The sequence below is a fragment of the Chlorocebus sabaeus genome, chromosome 9, assembly GCF_047675955.1.
Source record: "Chlorocebus sabaeus isolate Y175 chromosome 9, mChlSab1.0.hap1, whole genome shotgun sequence".
Classification (NCBI taxonomy): Eukaryota; Metazoa; Chordata; class Mammalia; order Primates; family Cercopithecidae; genus Chlorocebus; species Chlorocebus sabaeus.
Window position 1 is genome coordinate 15,663,602 of NC_132912.1, and position 21,061 is coordinate 15,684,662.

The following is a 21,061-nucleotide window of genomic DNA, read 5'->3' on the forward strand; positions in this document are numbered from 1 at the left end:
AAAGATACAATATATTTGTAAGGGGAAAAGACAGGTTTACAACAGCATATGTAGTAAGATTGTATTTTTAATAAAAATGGATGTATCTGATATTATAGATCTATAAGTAGAAATAATCTGGAAGGGCGGTCCTCAAAGTGTTATAGTGGTGGAGATCTGATGATACTAAGGGAGTTTTGCTTATTTCTTTTAAGGTATGATAATAATGTTATAGATTTTAAAAGGGTCTCCTTATTTATTTTTCATTTTTATAGACAGGGTCTCACTCTGTCGGTCAGGCCGGAGCACAGTGGGTACAATCGCAGCTCATTACGCAGACTGATCCTCCTGCTTTAGCCTCCCAAATAGCTAGGACTACAGGCACATCCTGCCACACCTAGTGAATTTCAATTTTGTAGAGACAGCGTCTTGCTGTGTTGCCAAGGCTGGTCTTGAACCCCTGGGCTCAAGTGATCCTCCTGCCTCAGCCTCCCAAAACATTGAGACTACAGGCCTGAGCCACTGTGCCTGGCCAAGCCTCCTTATTCGTTGGCAATATATATAATAGTAAAATGTTTATGGATGAAATGGAAAAATAAGTTAATGCATAAATAAATGGAAAAAACAGTAAACAGGTGGTAACACTATTAGATATTTAAAATGCTCTTCTTTATGTTTTTACATATTACCTGATATATTCTTGTGATGAACATTTAGCATTTTTAACATAAAAACTATGAACAATGTACAAAAACGTAAAATTGTAAAAAAAGTAAATGAGAAATGAAAAAGTAGGGATAGCAAGCACAGCTTGGCTGTAAATGGAAGGGGAAAGAGGTCCGTTCTTGGAAGAGAATACAGAGTGAAATTACTGCATTTACTGTTTGTTTTGAAGATGAGAGAAATTTAACAAAGTTTATAGAACCCCAGGAATGCCCAAGGAGAGAAGAAGAGGTTGAAGACATGGGAAATGGGGTTACTTGATGTAGCAAAGTTAATTCATGGAGCTGGAGAAATAATCCTCCTTTCTCTGGAAGTGTTGGAAAGAAATTGAGGATGGAAGAGAGATGATTAGGAGGCGTGTGGAAGGCTGGGGTGGTGTGTTAGTCCATTCACACACCTCTATAAAGAACTGCCCAAGCCTGGGTGATTTATAAAGGAAAGAGGTTTAATTGACTCACAGTTCTGCCTGGCTGGCAAGGCCTCAGAAAACTTACAATCATGGCAGAAGGTGAAGGGGAAGCAAGCTACCTTCTTCACAAGGTGGCAGGAGGGAGAATGAACACAGGAGAGACCACCAAACACTAATAAAAACATCAAATCTCGTGAGAACTCACTCACTATCACGAGAACAGCATGGCGGAAACCATCCCCATGATCCAATTACCTCCACCTGGTCTCTCCCATGACACGCGGGGATTATAATTCAAGGTGAGATTAGCCTAACCCTAGCAGGTGGGGAGGGGTTTGGGATGGGGAAATGGATCATTCCTAACAGTAATGATAGAGCTATTGCCTAGGAAGGTCAGAGAGCGTGGTGAAGGTTTAGACAAGGCAACGAGGAGGATGGGGAGGAGCGATCATCACAATGGCAGATGCCCCTGCGAAGCTGGCGGCTCCGTGAACGTACGCCGACATCCATCTGTCATGGCGCCATCAGGCTATGGGGTGGAGAAGCCAGGCTGTGGGACTGTGCATGCATGACTGAGATTTTCAGGGCAGGGGCTTGGAAGGATATTAGGAACAGGAGGTTATAGGGGCTTGTAAAAGCGTGTTTCAAGTAACGCATCGTGGAGTCCAGGCTTGGCAGAAAAGAAGGTATGGCCAGAGGAAGTCCTGAAAGTGGGATGGGGTAACTGTGTCAGAGAAAGCATTTATAGCAAGGAAGAAAAATTTTCTTGAAGAGAACAAGTGAGACCATCATAAAAATAGGAGACTGAATTGGAGGAGAAAGGAAAGTTGAGTTGAATGTCTTGGAGGCAGGGTAGTTTGAGGTGTTGTTGAAGACCAGTGGCAGAAACCCTGGGAGGTGGAGTGCATGGACCTGAGGGGAGGCCTTGGATATCCCAGCCTTATGGGCACTGGGACATCCCAGAACCATGGAAGAGCCTGGCACAATGAGGAGGAGGGGAAGCCCCACAGTTGATCGAGGTTGCTGTTATGGTTTGAATATTTGTCCTCCCAAATCTCATGTCGAGTTTTAATTGCCAATGAGGGAGGTGGGGCCTGGTGGGAGATGCTGGGGTCACGAGGATGGATCCCTCATGAATGGCTTGGCCATCGCATTGGTGCTAAGTGAGCTTCCACTGTGAGTTTAAAAGTGTGCAGCACTGCCTGCCCCACCCATCCTCTCTCTCTTGCTTCTGCTTTCACCATGTGAAGTGCCTGCTCCTCATTCTGCCTTCTCCATGAATAAAAGCTCCTTCAGGCCTCCCAGAAGCCAGGCAGGTGCCAGCTCCATGCTTCCTGTACAGCCTGCAGAACCGTGAGCCAATTAAACCTCTTTTCTTTATGAATTACCCAGTGTTAGGTATTTTTAGCCAGGCAAGAATGGCCTAATACAGATACTCAATGATCGAGGATCGGATAGAACAGTTTTTATGGCATAAGATAAAATGTTAGCTTAGACAGAAAATTAAGAATTGTGGAAATCGCTTGCTAAAATTCTGTCATGTGTTTTCTATCATATACTATGTGGGCGTGCATGTAGATTGTGCTTTGAGATGAATCATGTGAATTCTTTTATAGGTCATTGACAGTTATGTTACAGAGGTTAACTCTGTAGTTAACCAAACTACAGAGAAGAGGCACTATAAAAAATGAGAGACTGACTCTTTATTCCCAAGCTATAGTCTATTATTATTATTATTATTAGCAGTAAGCAGTAATAGTAGTGGTAGTGGTAAAACAATAGCCCAAACAGCCAGGTGCAGTGGCGCACGCCTGTAATCCCAGCGCTTTGGGAGGCTGAGGCAGGCAGATCACATGAGGCCAGGAGTTCAAAACCAGCCTGGCCAACATAGCAGAACCCCATTTCTACCAAAAACGTAAAAATTAGCTGGGCTGCTGGTGATGCACACCTGTAATTCCAGCTACTCAGGATGCTGAGGCAGAAGAGTTGCTTGAACCTGAGAGGCAGAGGCTGCCTTGAGCCGAGACTGTGCCACTGCACTCCAGCAGTCTGGGCAACAGAGTGAGGCTGTCTCCAGGAAAACAAAAACCAATACCCTGAAGAAAACTCTTTAACTTCCGGTGTGGTTTCATCAGATGTATCTTGTGTACAAATAAAGAACATGTCCTATTGGGGTAAATCGTCATTCACAAATATTTGTAAGTGGTCTCTCAATAAAATACAGGGCTTACTTTGAGCTAGAGAATGACAGTGTCGTGTGGCAGGGGTTGATGGAATACATCTCTGTATTTTGCGACACTGTTTTACAAATAGAGGAATGCCACTCTTACACACCATAGTCAAAAGGTCTCCAAATAGCTTGCAAACCAGCTTTCTGAAATGACATTCCAGAAATTATTTAAAAACAAAACAAAACAAAAAGGAAGAAGTTACCCAAGAAATCTAAACAACAGTTAAAGCCCATTTTCTACATGAACATTTGGAGCCTCTTTCACAGTTGACAATGAACCTGCAGGCCATGGTTTTCCACTGAGGGTGGAGGACACTAGCCTCTTAGCATCCATGATAGGCAGACAGTTCCCAGGACAATTTGTTAAGTGCTAGGAGAAGCTGGTGGTAAACACTAAAGTGTCTTCTGCAGAACAAATGAAAATGACTTCTTTCTGCATAAGGAAATAATTGTTGGTAAACATGTTTCTTTCTACAGCTGCTACTCAGAATTTAGCCCAACAGGAATTTTCTATTTTCATAATCTTTACCAAACTCTTCACCGTGTCATAAGTTTAAATTTATGGATTAAAAGGATACTGTGCAGCCAGAATGTGCAATACAGTCGGAAATGCGGCATTTGAAGAAAGGTAGTTCGGTGAAATTAGATTAAGGGCCCTGTGAACCCAAACAAAAGCAATGCACACTATCTTTTTCTTGTTTGTAATTTGTTTTTGGATTTCAGATATTCCTAGCACACAAAAAACAACAGACAACTCTCATGTACTTTGCCTATAATTAAACCGAAGTGGAGACAAGCCTGGGGGGGCAGTCCACCATGTAATTTTCTTTAAGACATGAATGTTGAGGGTTTGTAGGGAAAGAAAAACCCCACTTTTTTTAACCTCCTGAAAAGTTCATGCAAAGCATAACTAAAAGAATCAACTCACTCCGCTGGTGATGTTGAAGCTTTTGTTAGTATTTGAACATGGTGTTTTTACATTCCAAAATATATATGCAAACCTGAAGACCATCTCAAAGAGAAGGTAAAAATCTCAGACTGTATAATTCTTTTTGGTGGTCGAGAATTGGATCTTCAGGCACTCTTAAAAAGGCGAATACAATTCTTCTATCAGAGGTAGCATTCCCATAAGAAAGAGAAAGTCTACTTAGGACAGACTGACCAGGTCCGGGGGTAAGCCATAGATGTCACTAGCATGTCACAATAGGAGAGGAAGTAAATTAAAATTGACTACTGTTCTCCTGATCAGACCTTCTAAAATAATAAACAGTTAAGTTTTTTTTGTTTTTGTTTTTCCTGGGAGGAGAGTTTGTAGAAGACAGCTGAGTATTGAAGGGGCAAGTAACAGCCATCAAATAATGCTTTAGCTAGGACACAGATTACGGTTCCTGTGGTCAAGGCTGTCAAAATGATTCCACAAAGAAATCAGGAGTTAATGGCAAAGATATACTAAATAATCTTCTTCCTTTCATGTCTTGGTTTTTTTTTTTTTTTTTTTTTTTTTTTTTTTTTTTTTTGAGACAATCTTGCTCTGTCACTCAGGCTGGAATGTAGTGACGCGATCTCAGCTCACTGCAACCTCCGCCTCCTGGGTTCAAGCGATTCTCCTGCCTCAGCCTCCTGAGTAGCTGGGATTGCAGGTGCCCACCACCACGCCCAGCTAATTTTTGTACTTTTAGTAGAGATGGGGTTTTGCCATGGTTGCCAGACTCGTCTTGAACTCCTGACTTCAAGCGATCCTCCTGCCTCGGCCTCCCAAAGTACTGGGATTACAGGCATGAGCCACTGTGCCTAGCCATATGTCTTGATTTTTAAGGGTGTGTGTGTGTGCGTGTGAGTGAGAGAGAGAGGGGAAGAGAACCAAGAGCTGTTGTGCCAGGAAGTAACAAAAGCGCCTGCATTATGAATTAAAGAAAATCGGTACACGAAGGCAGTCAAGAAGAAGAAAGTACCTTTAAGGATAACACAAAACTATGCAAATTTGCCAAGCCACTGTCTGCGGGCCCACTCATTCCAAAACACAACTCCAAAACTCTCATCCCTAATGAACGGACAGTTTCTGTGTCTCTGCTTTCCTTGTTTGTACTATCTGGTTGTAATTTGGACTTCCCATGGGACCGGTCTGGTTCAGGAGACATTCTCGGTGGCAACCTCCAGCTTTCCATGGCTCTCACAGCAGTTTTTACAAACAGTATTGGCTTTTGTAATTCTGTAATTTTGTAATTCTCTTATGGTAAGTTCTTCTTTGTCTATAGAGTCTTTCAGGCCACTTTAATCTCAGGATTATTTTCTTGAACTTGGGCCCAAAACGGTGTTCCATAGTCTTAACATAGGTTATATGTGGGCATCTTATCGGTCCTCCTCTCCTAGGTACGGTCTCACATCTAAGCCTTTTCCCTCTGCATCTCACACTTAGCTGTCTATTACAAAGTCTTGCCAATTAAAGAAAAATCCTAGGCCAGGCATGGTGACTCACGCCTGTAATCCCAGCACTTTGGGAGGTTGAGGTGGGTGAATTGCCTGAGCTCAAGAGTTTGAGACCAGCCTTGGCAACATGGTGAAACCCCATCTATACAAAAAAAATGCAAAAATCAGCAAGGCGGGGTGGTACATGCCTATAGTCCCAGCTACGCGGGAGACTGAAATGGGAGGACTGCTTGAGCCTGGGAGGCAGAGGTTGTTGCAGTGAGCAGAGATAGTGCCACTGCACTCCAGCCCATGCAACAGAGTGAGATCCTGTCTTTAAAAAAAAAAAAAAAAAAAAAAAAAAAAGAGGCCAGGAGCAGTGGCTTACGCCTGCAATCCCAGCACTCTGGCAGGCTGAGGAGTGCGGATCACCTGAGGTCAAGAATTCGAGACCAGCCTGGCCAACATGGTGAAAACCTATCTCTACTAAAAATACAAAAAGTAGCCAGGTATGGTGGTACCAGGGTGCCAATCCCAGCTACTCAGGAGTTTGAGGCAGGAGAATCACTTGAACTCAGGGGCAGAGGTTGCAGTGAGCTGAGATTTCACCTCTGAACTCCAGACTGACTGACAGAGTCAGACCCCATCTCAAAAAAAAAAAAAAAAAAAAAAAAGAAAGAAAGAAAGAAAAAGAAGAATCCTTTACTTGTTATGAAACTTTTGGCTCCTCAATAGGTTTTACTTTTTCAACCTCATCTTATCTAAAGATCACAGTCTGTGTGCAGGACTCTCCAAACCCTAGGATAAAGCCCATTAAATAAGAAAATTGATAGTTTGAAATAATTATTGTACTGGCTTTAGATTAGTTGAGAAATACTTGACTCAACTCTAAAATTTTCTTCCAAGAAAGATCTGGAAAAAATTAGCTCTAATGGATTGCTTTGGATGCTGCAGACAGTTGAACATTTCAAAACGTTGTAGATGGTACAATGTGAATAAAGTGCCGTGTTAAAATCCTCTATCTCTGACCTAGACCCTGAAGCCTGGAGGGAGACCCTTCCCGGGCATCTGCTTATGCCCCTAAGTTTACAGAAAACACCAATGGAACCTGGTGAAGCAGAAACTATCAACGGAGAAACAGAAACTCAAAGGCAGAGACATTGTCATTGGGAGGCAAAAGAGAAAGTGGGAAGGGACGTCCCCAAGGTACTTCCGTGCCCCTACGCTGACCTCAGCTGGGCCCTGGGGCCAACTCACAGGGGAAACCCCAGTTGTGCAGCTCACCCAGCCTTTCCTGATCCCCTCCAGCCCCCCGCCCCGTTGCCTATCCCTGATTCTACCTTCCCTCATGCCCTAAGGTTCGAAAGTGTGGACACACCAAGCTGAGTGAATCCCATAAATCCTGATATGAGGCAAGTGTTTATTTATTTATTTGTTTAGAGGCAGGATGTCATGCTGTTGCCCAAGCTGGAGTACAGTAGTGTGATCATAGCTTACTGCAGCCTCCAACTTCCGGGCTCAAGTAATTCTTCTTCCTCAGCCCCCTGAGCAGCTGGGACTCCAGGGACTATAGGCATGTGTTATCATGCCTGGCTAATTTATTTTTATTTTTGTAGAAATGGGGTCTTGCTACATTGTCCAGGCTGCTCTCAAACTCCTGGCCTTGAGTGATCCTCCCACTTAAGCCTCCCAAAGAGTTGGGATTGTAGGCACGAGCCATGTGCCTGGTCCAAGACAAATATTCAGAATAAGAACTCACTGACTTCTAGAAGCATTTGTGTGTGATTGCCCCTGCCCCACCCCAATTTAGTTGCTAATGCTCTGTGTTTGGGCAACAAGTGAGATGCTTGTGGGTGAGAACTTTTCACCACTATTTTTTAAAGCAGCTACAGGTTACAGGATGATCCCAGTGGTAGCTTATAAAAGCCGTCAATGTCTCCTCCTGACTTTGGGGACATTAGGGTAACTTGCTGAGATAACCAAACTGTAACCAGTTTCCACTGTGAAAAAAACCTGAACCTTGTTTGGGTCTTATCACATGCCGAGACTTACGTGTGAAGACTTTCAGGGATATGTTGTATTTGCAGTGCATATCCGGGTTATAGACTGGTTGTATTTCAGAAGGTTTTAGGCTAGATGTTTGGCATTCAGAATGCATTTCTCTTTAGAAATGATATTTTAAATTGTGTTTCAGTTCTCAAGCCAGTCCACAAAACCCCAACTTAATCCTCAATAGGGCTTTGATGCTGTCAAAGTATGTGTTTGTAAGAAAAATAACAATGTCCAGGACTGCTGCCATATGAGTAATTTAAAAAATAAAAGAAAATCCATTTGTTAAGTACATTACATTAAACACTGATATTTAGGTGGGAATCGATTTAATTGAGAGAAATGAGGAAGTATGTGGGAGCTTATAGGGATTCTCAGGGCGTATCTGGGAAGTTCTGAAGGCTGTAGAGTTAGTGGCAATGGATCCCTGTAGTGTGTGACCTCTAAAATGTTTCTTAGGAAGTTTGGCTTGTTTTTCGCAAGTTTCCCTAGAGATCTGTGAGGGATCAGGGAGAGGTAATGAAGAAGAGAGCATTTTTCCAGTGGGAAGTGGGCAACTTAAGAACACATAAGGAAGGGGGATGTTGACTACAAAGTGTATCCGAACATAAGGGAAAGGGATTTTGCTGAAAGGAAATCAGTGGAATGATTAAAGAGGAAAACATAGGAAGGAAATGGCCAATCCCTCAGCTTGAGAAAGCTGGGGAGAGAGCTCCTCTCTTACAGGTCCACGGTGGCCTGCAACATTTTGGGGGCTAGTGCAGTGGGGACCGGATCATCTTCAGAAAGGGAGAAGAACTTGTAGACATGTACTACTCACAGATGCAGCTGTTTTATGAGACACTTGCTCCTATATCACTCTTCTTATAAAGAAACCGTAGAACCAAATAATCAGGAATTGAACCTCAGTTCACTTCCCCAGTGAGAAAGATTGGATACTGGAATTGAATTATTGCCTTGACAGATGTTATTTCTGCCGCCTCCCTGTTCCTTTTTGTAAGCCCATCCTCTGTCTGCTTCTTACTAAAAATAAAACTAACTATACAATTTTTTTAAAGAGATGGAGTCTTGCGATGTTGCCCGGGCTGACCTCAAACTCCTGGCCTTACGTGATCCTCCCACCTCAGCCTTCTGAGTAGCTACAGACACACATCACTGTGCCTGGCTATGGCACAATTTTTTGTTTTTTTTAACAGCAATTCATTTTCATGCTAATTTGAATCTAAAATGATTATTAAAATTAAAAATTTCTCAGGTCTATTCTGTTGAAGACAACAGTGGGGAAGAGATTATTTGTTTTTCACTGAAGTCCAAGTCACATCAAGAAAAGACGATCTTTGCATTCTCTAGGAAAAATTAAATTGCCAAGTAAGTTAATAGCAACTTCACCAAAACATTATTTAGCGTCATAAGAGAATAATTTCCAGTGCTTTCAATTATTTATAGCCACTAATATAAACTCTCTTGATTATCTGTTTTTTAATATCTATTAATAAAAGCTCCCTTAGACTTTCTGGGGCATTTATTAAGTATAGGTTTGAGAACCTGAAAACCTGACTTTGAGAACTTTGAGCACTTTGAGAACCTGAAAGCAGTAACATTTCAACTTCTCTATGAATTTAGAATTTCAAAAATTCACAAATTGCTATGATTAGTTATTTAAGGGAGATATTACTTTAAATTGTATTTAAATCTTATATTCAATTTCCACAGATTCAAAGTTTTAGGAAGATAATTGAATTGCATTTTAGAAATTATTAGCCTCAGACAGAATTTATTAGCCTCAGACAGAATTTTACTCCAAGCCTATACATTAAAGAACAAGTGGGGGCCAGGTGTGATGCCTCACAACTGTAATCCCAGCACTTTGGGAGGCTGAGGCGGGCGGATCACCCGAGGTCAGGAGTTTGAGACCAGCCTGGCCAACATGGTGAAACCGCGTTTCTACTAAAAATACAAAAAATTAGTCAGGCGTGGTGGTACGTGCCTGTAATCCCAGCTACTCGGGAGGCTGAGGCAGGAGAATTGCTTGAACACAGGAGGCGGACGTTGCAATGAGCCGAGATGGTGCCATTGCACTCCAGCTTGGGCAACAAGAGCAAAACTCCGTCTCAAAGAAAAAAAAAAGAAAAGAATAAGTGGGGAGTAGGGAACACCAGGTGCTTAGTATATACTATGGCTTGGTTTGCAAGAATCTGTCAACATTTAAGACAAGTCATCTATTAGTACTATCCCAGTCACAGTATGCCACAAAAAAACAAATAACTCACAACCAACATGGTGTACATTAAACCAGTTACATAATATATACAAACATATATAAGTAGTGTCAGATATAAACTAAACATTACATTCAAAAAGAGTTAGAGGTCTCTGCAGAATCATGTGCTCAAGGAATCTATGACGCAAAGTACATGTTAAATGCAGTGCAGGATATGTAAAAGTGTTAATTATTTAAATGTTGTACATTTGCATTTGCGGATGTTATTTTACAATAAGCTGCTGTCCTTAAAGAATTTTAAATCATCTCAATGAAGAGCAGAGAGGAAATGAGAAAAAAAAATTCCAGGAAGGAAGTATTTTAAAGAATCTTGTGTAATACAAGTGGCCCTATGTATTATTTTCACATAAAGGAGGCTGTTGTCTCGTAAGTCCTTTACTAATGAACCCCCTTTAGTCTTCCCTTTGAATAGAAGGCATGTTGGGTTGAAAAAGAATGCCTTTCAGAATGAGCAATGACCCAGTGCCACTGGCCGAGGTAGGGGCAGACCTGCTGTGTCCTGGCTGGTGGCGTTGGTATTCCATGAAGCCTGTGCTGCGCCATTTTTAACAGAGACACTATGTCCTGGTAGCTACCAGGAGAACATTCGTCCTTACATGAAGTTCTCTCCTAAGGACAATATCTGACTACAAGAGGTTGTTGTCTTTTGTTTTTCTTTATACAAATGTGTCATTTTCAAGGGCTTATGCTAATTAATTTCTTTCTTTCCCAGAAAAACATGAAAGTCAAATTTGGATGTTAATCTGGATGGGATCAGCTCCTTGCTCCTTGTTAATGAAAGTTGGGCCCACAGACTGGCATCAGGTACAGGAGGTGGGAGCTTGCAGAGAGGCAGAATCTAAGGTCCAACCCCAGCCCCTGCATTTTAACAGACAGCCAGGTGATTCAGAGGAAGTTTGAAAAGCACTGCTCTAGGCTTTAAACTTCAATTAAAGAATAGGGTCCAGAATATTCCATTCTGGGAGTTCTCATGGCTCTTGGCAAATTATCACAGTTCACCACTTGCTATGGGCTGCAGCTGGAAGAGCCTCTTTTGGCAAAGACCCTTACGAAATTTGGCAATAGACCAAAAAGACTTTAAAAATAGTATTTTTATACTAATTCTCCCAGACATGACATATCTATGATTTTGGTGTGCTGCTAATTGAGCCAAAAATAAAAGGTGCCTATTAAAATGGGTGAAATAAATGACAAGTCACCACGAGCAATAAAACTAAAAGAAATTTAAGTTTTTTAGGAGTAATACTTTAAATTAAGCTTGGTGTTTTAACTATAAAATGAAAAGGTCTGATCAATGATCATTGAAGCAACTTAAAATGATTTCACTGTTCTTTTTTAAACAAGCCCAGTTTGTATTTTTTCTATACCATAAAAATAAAATCAGCAAAACCACTGATTAGACCAGACTCCTACCTTTATATCCTGTGGATTGATATTAGGATTTGTTTGGCACTGCAGAGGTCCCAGAGTTTGAATATGGAAAATGTAGAGAAGAAATTCATCCCGGGCAGAGAAAGGCCAGCCCACCTCCAGGATGGTGTCACTGATGGTACTAGGTCCAATATTGTGCAGCTGTAAACAAGTGACATGTTATCTAATGACACAGCAGAAGGCAGAGAGATGAAATCAAACTCCAGATACTCTAGACCCATTTTAAAAAGCATGTATTATTGGTTTTAACTCATCTGGACTATGACTATGGAAAATTAAGAAATTCAGAGTCAAAATGGCAAGAAGCACTCTGAAAGCATCGTGGGCTGGTGTTATAGAGAAAACTCTTCAATCTGTGAAGCTCTAAGAGTGGATTTCCTCAGTGAGGACCATACTACCCTCGTCTGATAACTGTGATGCTGGCTTTAAATTTATGTTAATTTAATCGTAGTGCTAGACATTTTAATTTTGATTATATGCCTTCAAAACTTAGTGATTCTCTCTTTACATTGAAATCTGCCTCCGCTTTCTTGACTACTGACTGTCAATTGCAACCATATGTGATGCACTCTCTTTCACCCTCTGGAAGAATGTCCATCCATTAAGAGCCAAGGCGGGTCCATGATCACTACAGTTCATTTCAAGTGCACGTTTCAAAGCTGGGCTCCTTCCGTTTCCATCAGCTAATATCAAGGCAAGAAAGGCCACATCTCATAAAGAGATGAACGTTTTTTAACACGTGAATCCTGTACTTGGAGGACACAAAATTGTTTGCCCAAAACACCGAGTGCATTTACATTTATTACAGTTTTTTAAAAGTCAGCAGGGATTTTCTTCTGTTTTTTTCTTTTTTTCTCAGTTCTGAAAATTATAGTGATCTATAAAACAATGGATAATTGCTTTTGCTTATTAGATGACCTATTTAATTCATCTTATCAAAGAAGTTTGGCAACTGTTGATATAGTATATTTTGAGTCATGGGATTAGCAATGTATGGAATATTTGATGATTGCTTTTAGCACTACCAGTAACTACCCTAAACTTTTATGATCCACATTTATGCTAAGATTTGAAGCAGAACTGCCCTGAGAATGACTGAGTCTGAATATATTTTCATACTTTAAAGCTTCACCATTCTTGAGCAGAAACCAGCACACACAACTTTATTATTTGACAGCTTTTTTTCTTTTTCTTTTTTCCAGTGAGGTTCTTAATCAGAGTGGCCTTGGAGACTGTGTTATCCTTTTGCTATCAAAAGAGCTTAAGGCAAAGCTTTGATCCAGCTTTGGACAAGACTCCTGAATCTGGGCCACAGGTTGGGAGGATGACGGAGGGTTTCATGCTGATGCTGCCAGGAGTTGAAGTGTCTTCCCCACGTTTGTAAACAGTTCATCACTTTTGAAAAGGCTTTATTGTTAATCTTAGAGGATGTTATTCATGTCCCTTGTAGCTTGAGATGAAAGTCATAGTCAGAATTACTAGATTAGAGGCATGAGTTACATAGGAAAGGAACAGAAGGCATTAGTCGAGAAGGAACCTCAAACGGAATGCCTTAGAACATGGTTTTACCAAAATTCCATGCCTGGTTCCTTGAAAACAAATTGGAATAACTACTCTTTACTGCGAGCATTGACTTTATTTTTAAAAAACAAAAAAACAAAAAAACAGAGCAATACCAAACAAAAACCTGAACAACTACTAAAGTAACCCTTTGCTATATGTTGGTTTCTTTTTAGAAAATTATTTATGTTATTTTTTATTATTATTTTTAGAGATTGGGCCTTGCTATGTTGGCCAGGCTGGTCTTGAGCTTCTGGCCTCAAGTGCTTCTCCTACCTCAGCCTCCCAAAGTGCTGGGATTACAGGCTGGAACCACTGTGCCCAGCCATCTGTGTTGGCTTCTAACTGAAAAAAAGTTTAAAAGTTTCAGGTGATGGGTCAGTAGATCTCTCCCTGTTCACAACTTAGTGCCTGAAATGGGAAAAGAACATCAGCTCCTTTTTATGCAACACTGGTTCACTTCTGGAAAATATTTTACTAATCAATGAACTATTTAAAATCTCAGAATATATTCATTTCCAATTTGGGTTCTTTGGATGAAAAGTAAAATTATTTTTATCTATGTACCATATTCCCATCTCATATATTATATATGCTTTTATTTTATTTTATTTTATTTTATTTTAGAGACATAGTCTCACTCTGTCGCCAGGCTAGAGTGCAGTGGCACGATCTCGGCTGACTGCAACCTCTGCCTCCCAGGGTCAAGCGATTCTCCTCCCTCAGCCTCTCGAGTAGCTGGGACTACAGGCTTACGCCACCATGCCCAGTTAATTTTTGTATTTTTAGTAGAGATAGGGTTTCACCATGTTGGCCAGGATGGTCTTGATCTCTTGACCTCATGATCCACCTACCTTGGCCTCCCAAAGTGCTGGGATTACAGGCATGAGCCACCACACCCAGCCGCTTTTATATCTATGTATCTCTCTATCTATCTATCTATCTATCTATCTATCTATCTATCTATTTATATATGAGCACAATAGTGAATAGTTCTTAATATTTTCTGTCTGGTACCTTCTAGTTGGTGACCTTCAGTTTAAAAGATGGGTGGGTTTTAAGGATATCTGAGATACAGGAAAAAATGAAGTAATGTCTAGGAAGCTAGCCATTTTTATGTCTAGGTTGTCCAAATATTTTTAAAAACGGAAATAATTAAAACCAACAATGACAACAACAATAACAAGATAAAGTGTTTTCACCATGTAATGGCTCTCATACTAAGGAACAAGTGATTATATCCAGGATTAATCAACAGAACACCCCACTACACCCCACTGCAATATGATAGCATCACAGCATAAAGCTAGGCAGTATATACAGCTCAGAACTTGGATTGATGTCTTTTAAAATGCTATCTACTGTAGTCCTAGCATTGTGAGGGGCTCAGGTGGGTGGATCGCTTGAGCTCAGGGGTTCAAGACTAGCCTGGGCAACATGGCGAAACCCTGTCTCTAGAAAAAAATACAAAAATTAGCCAGGTGTGGTGGTGTCCACCTGTAGTCCCAGCTACTCAGAAAGCTGAGATGGGAGGATTGCTTGAGCCCAGAAGGTCGAGGCTGCAGTGAGCTGTGACTGAACCACTGTACTCGAACCTGGGAGACACAGCAAGACCCTGTCTCAAAATAATAATAATAATAATAATCATGCTACATAGAATTTATTTGCACAGGGCTTAAGAATAAAGCCCTAACACAACTTTAACATAGACAATGGCTACCTCGTAAATATGTTCCACCAATGGTCCAACCTCCTCCTCTTTGTGGGGCTCCTCTTCTGGTTCCCAGTTATGAATGGGTAGAACAATCTGCGGAGGGTGTGACACTCTGCAACATGAAATGTCCTGTTAATTGTTGGCAGTGGCCAAGGTAAAGAATGTTTTACTAGTGGACAGTACACTAACAGAAGCAGAAGAAAGTGGCTTTCAATTTATTTGAGTAGATATTCCCTACAGGGAAAAATACTGAAAGTGACATCCAGTAGAATGACTACAGCCACGGTGAAGGATCTGAAACTGCTACTGTAGGCTCTTCAGCCCAGAGGGCAACTATTTTATAGCATCTCATCTCGTGGGCACTAAAGAAGAGAGTGGAGAGTGTTCCTGAGTTGAGATGAATAACCAAACCTATATATCCATCTATTTCACATGTGAGAACGTGTGTGTGTGTGCTGGGGCGGGTGGATGGGGGGGGCGGTTATTTAATCCCTGCTTTAAGCCGTATCAAGAAATGGGACTCTTTTTTGCAGATTAAAAAAGTCTAGGATGCTGTGTGTTGTGTTAAATGTCCAGTTATGAAGAAATATAGTTTCTGGTTGAAGTCATCAGAGTGGAAAAGTGGTCATTGTACTTTCCTCCTTCCTATAGTTCTTTGGCTTCCCGGGAAAGCTAGGCCCAGAGCCAGAACAAAATAAAGTGTGATTGAGTTATAGAGTGGTCTTATAGATATCTCAAGTGTGAGAGAGAGACAGAGAGTTAAATGGTGTAATCAAGGAAGTAGGATATTAACTTGACATATGATTATTTTTTTTCCTGCAACTTACACCTAGAAAATGAGCGTTGGATAAATGACATACAATACATGGCATTATTTCATATAAAAAGCTGATTACAAACTAAGTTGTTATTTTTACAAAATCTTAAGAAAGGTAGTCCTCAAAACAAACCAATGTCTTCTAGCAGTTTTTAGGTAAAATATGTCTTTAAAAGAATTCCTAGACTTTCAACTAAAAGTAACCTCAACAGAAAACATCTCTTTTGGCAATCAGATGTCATAGTGCCCTTTTGAAGGTATCCAATAATTAACATGGCCTCTGGCAACTTCAAATGTTAGCAAAATTTATTGGGTTATATTCTGACCCTAGGGCAAGTAATTTAATTTCTGTATATCTCTCTTTCTTCATCTGGAAAATTATGATAAACTCTTTGGTTTGTGTACCACAAATGATTGGAAAACATCTCAAATGCTTTTGGTCAAAGTTAATTTGACTGCATTGTTTTCTAGGAATGACTACATTTTAAAAACAGACAACCCACAGAAATGTTGCTAAATTGCATAGCTCTTTGCATATGTCCTTACTGTGCAATGTTAAATAAGAAGAACAGGGCACAACTTTGCTGGACTGATACCACGAACATTTCTACCTTTATATTGGTTTGTCATTATGCTATGTTCCCTTTTCTTACTCGGTTTGATTAAATCATGACAGACTCCTTTCATCAGAGAGAAGCCCAGAGAGCCTGGGTTTCTATTCCTGTCTTGACAATCTCACCACCCAAAGCTGGAGTTTGCTTTCAGCTTGGCAACAGAGAGTTGAGTTTGTGTTCACAATCCATTGTCCATTGTGAGGTTCTAGGAAAACTTTTATTTATTTATTTATTTATTTTGCATAGAGAACAAACACAGCACAGAAGCTGAACACATTTTCTCTGAAAACTTTTGTTTTTATGGTTATCAATCCACAGGACTGGTCATAAATTCCCTAGGTTCATAGAATTATATGTATTTGAATCTTGACCAGTACTATGGAGATGATATTGTCAAAACCCTTCATTTTATACATGAAAGGAAGACTGTTGTACAGGAAAGTAGAGGGTTAGTTGCAGATGAGATCTAGAACTCGGATCTTAAGTACCAGCTACTCTATTTCTAATATAAAATGCACCATCGGGGCTCCTAGGCTGCTGTGGTATTTAGTGAAGATGACTTAAACTTCCTGGCATAGTTCTGTAACAAAAAATCAAATAGAAGTCTATGAAGAAACACATAATCTATCAAAACATCATATCAAAATCATTTAAAAAGCATGGGTCACAAAACTCAGTTATTTACCCACTGAAGACTACTTCAAATCCAGGGAAACCATGGTAAAGAATGGTTCTCTAAAGATCTCAACTAAATCAGTGTTCATGGTTTTCAAAGTGAATTTTTTAGAAAGAAGGAAGAAAGCAAGCAACACAGAATATATTGAAGTAATTTGCCTAGGATGAACAGCCAGTGTGGTAATCTTACAACCCTCACTGCATACCCTTCCATCCTAAGATGGAAGCTAGAACATGATCCCAGTGAGACCCTCAGATAGGAAGAAGACTGGGGTACTGTTAATGGGAACAACAAACATGAGAAATGCATTTTGGGAGAAGCGAGGAATTAGTTTTTTTTAAATTAAATGTTATTTTGAGATAATTGTAGATTCATATGTAGTTGTAAGAAATAATATGGAGAGATTCCATGTATTATTTAGCAGTTTCCCCAATTGTAACAGCTTGCAAAACCAAAATGTGATATTGTATGTAATATCACAACCAGAATATTGTCATTGACATAGTCAAGAACACTTCTATCACCACAAAGACCCTCTTTTACAGGAACATCCACTTCCCTCTGTCCCTATCTCCTCCATATCTCTTGGCAACCACTAATCTGTTCCTCGTTTATATAATTCTGTCATTTCAAGAATGTTATATAATTGGAATCATACAGGATGCAATCTTTTGGGATTGGCTTTTTTGACTCTGCATACTTCCCTAAAGGTCCTTCTGTTGATTGTTCATTCCTGTTTATTGTTGAGTGATATTCTATGGGATGGATGTACCATGATTTGTTTAACTATCAACCCGTGAAAGGACATTTGGGCTGTTTGCAGTTTCTGGCCATTATTAACAAAGCTGCTATAAAGATTTATTTATGGATTCTTTTTTTTTTTTTTTAGGTTTGCAGCCTGAGCATCATCTTTCTTAATCTCTTTTTCCTTATGATGCCTTTTTTTTTTTTAATTATACTTTAAGTTCTAGGGTACATGTGCACAATGTGCAGGTTTGTTACATATGTATACTTGTGCCATGTTGGTGTGCTGCACCCATCAACTTGTCAGCACCCATTAACTCATCATTTACATCAGGTATAACTCCCAATGCCACCCCTCCCCCCTCCCTATTTATGGATTCTTGTGTGAACTTAAGTTTTCATTTCTCTGAAATAAAGGAATTAGGTTTTCAGTAAGTTGAAGTATATACGCAGTCAGGAAATTCAAATCTGAGGATTTGGTAGTGTGTTGTGAATCCTGTTTCAAATCCTTGTTTTCAAACCCTATCATTCCCAAATAGCAAAGACTACCACGTATTGTATGGAACAGTCTTGACCCTACCTGCTGTGGACGGTATCATATGCAAACCTCAGTTGTTCATATTTGTGGTCTCTCTTAGTGCATACCCATTCAATCTTGATTATTTTACAAAATCTGCAATCTTACTACTCTTCATGAACTCAGTGTATGTGGTGCTGTCTCTTGTGGCCAAGTTTACTTCTCATAGACATGTGCTAAACTGATCCTTTGTACCACGAAATGCATACAGATCTGCTTAAAGATGATGTTATCTAGCTTTGAAAGAAATGGAAAAATTCTCAGTATTTTTTTCCCACTCAAATAAATAAATCCATTTTTGTTATTTTTTAATTATAAAAAAAGTAGATTAAAAAATGCTTAAAATAAAGCATGATAAATTACATCAGAATAAACACCACGGACCAAAAAAAAAGAAATTTCCGGGAGAGAACATGGAAGATTTTCAAACAGTAGCTGTTTGTTCTTTGATGTATTAAACATTGAAACCAATGTTTTGCTGCATATTTGCAGGAAAGAGTTTCACTATGTAAATGGCTAAAAAGGATTTTAACACAGTCTTAGTGAATAAACTGTGGCCAATTGTTGGACATTAATCTAGCTATTAAAGTAACCACATTCATATGAGAAACCCAACTTTAATGATCTGTTTTGATTATTGGCAAAAGTGAATAGAAATTTCCTTCTTTTTTTTACTGTAAGTAATGACAGTAATATTGAAAATATTAATCTCATAAAAATGGATATTGAGAATAAAGATAGTTATATTCAGCCATTAGTTGTCTTGGATTTAGTTATGTCCTAACAAATAGAAATATTTCCCAATTTTAAAATTTATTTTGGAATTAAGAAACAGTTTCAACTTATTTTTGGCTAGAAAAACTAAGAAACACTAAGCTTAAAGAAGGAGACAAAAGTTCATATACATTAATTATAAGCTTTGAAAAGATATAAAAATAAGATAGTAAAAAATAATGCTTGTGTTTTTTTCTCTGATTTTTAAAAATAGCAATTTTCTCATCGAGAGAGATAAGAGAATGAAATTAGAAGTCAACAAAAATAAAACATCTAGATTAGCTCCAAATATCTGTAAATCAAACAAGTCACTTCCAGTGAGTCAACTCATGACTAAGGAAGGAGTCACAAAGAAAACTAGAAAATATTTTAAGCTGAGTTATAACAAAAAACCCAACATATCAACATTTTGGTATGCTGCTAAATTTATACCTCTAAATGCTTATATACAAAAAAAAGTCTCCAGTCAAACATAAAATTTCTGCATAGAAGAACTAGAAATGGGGGAGAAAGTCAAATCCAAAGAAAGCATGAGAAAGGATAACAAGAAAAACTGAAACCAATAAAATAGAAAAAAAGAAAAGAAAAAATAAAGAAAACAAAGAAAAATTAATAAAACAAAAAATGGATTCTTTGAAAAGATCACTAAACTCTAGCCAGACTGATCAGAAAATGTTAAAAAAAAGAAAGAAAAAAGGAGAAGATATAAACCACCCATTTCAATAATGATGGAGAAGAGATCACTAGAAATCCTACAGCTATTAAAAGGACATTAATATTATGAACAACATTATGCCAATACATGTAACAACTTAGATGAAATAGACAAATTCCTTTAATGAGAAACTACCACAGCCCATTCAAATAGAAACATATATTATAAATAACCTTACGTCTAAGAATGAAGTTGACTTGTTCAAAACCTTCCTACAAAAAAATCCCCACAAAACCCTCCAGACTCAGAAGTCTTCATTGAATTTTACCAAATATTTGAGGAATAAATAATACCAACTCTACATGAATTACTCCAGAAAATAAAGCAGATGAAGGAATACTTACAAATCATTTTATGGAGCTAGCATTCACCTGATACCCAAATTAGAAAAAGATATCGTGAGAAAGGAAAACTACAGATCAGTACTTCTTACGAACATAGATGTAAAAGTCACTAATAAAATTTTAGCATGTCTAATCCCAGAATATCTAAAAAGGATAATCATCAAGACTAAATGTGTTTCTTCTCCAGAATGCAAGTTTGGTTTAAAATTCAAAACCAAAAATTAATCAGTTCACCTCTTCAATGGATAAAAAAGGAAAACAATTTAACCATCTTCATATACACAGAAAAAGCATTTGAAAAAACTGAACATACATTCATGTTAAAAATTCTCAAGAAAAGTAGAAATAAGAGAGAACATCCTCAACTTGGTCAGGGGTGTCTACAAAATCCCTGCAGCTGGTATCAAACTTGATAGTAAAAGGCTGAATGGTGTTCTTGTAAAATTGAACAAGGCAAGGATATCTCTTTTTACCGCTTCTATTGATCATGTACTGGTTTTCCTAGTCTATGCTATAAGGGAAGAAAAAAAATGAAAGGCATAACTATGTAACAAATAATTTAACCTTGTCCAAGAAGAGGTCTGGCCTTGGCCCTCAGCTTCTGGGGGTAATGCCTAAGCTCTTGGAATTGTATGCCTGATAGGAATAGCTTTGCTTGCCTGGGGCCTTGAATCACAGTGGATATCCTAACCATGTGATTTAGAGTGGGGGTTGTTCATACCAGAAAGACCAACAATGTGATATAGAGTGGAAGCTTTCGTCACATCATATCAATCAACTTGGAGACTGAGATCAGTTATATGGGCAGATGATCAATCAATCATGCCTATGTCGTAGAACCCCAGTAAAAACTCTGACCACTGAGGCTTGGGTGAGCTTCCCTGGTAGGTGATACTCCATGCATATTGTCACATGTCAATAGCAGAAAAGTAACATCCCTTAACTCCACAGGGGAGAACAATGGAAGCCCTGTGTTTGGTCCTTTTCCAGATTCCACAGTATGTATTTCTTCCCTTGA

At 39.2% G+C, this 21,061-nt stretch overlaps 1 protein-coding gene across 1 annotated transcript in view; it reads right to left on the minus strand.

Moving 5' to 3' along the window:
- ITGA8 (integrin subunit alpha 8) overlaps window positions 1–21,061 on the minus strand; it is a 205,425-nt gene that overhangs the window by 42,226 nt on the left and 142,138 nt on the right. Inside the window, exons 24-25 of the mRNA XM_073018751.1 lie at window positions 14,789–14,894; window positions 11,491–11,649 (exon numbers count right to left, since the gene is read on the minus strand). Coding sequence (XP_072874852.1) covers window positions 11,491–11,649; window positions 14,789–14,894 — 265 coding nt within the window. The remainder of the gene's footprint in view (window positions 1–11,490; window positions 11,650–14,788; window positions 14,895–21,061) is intronic.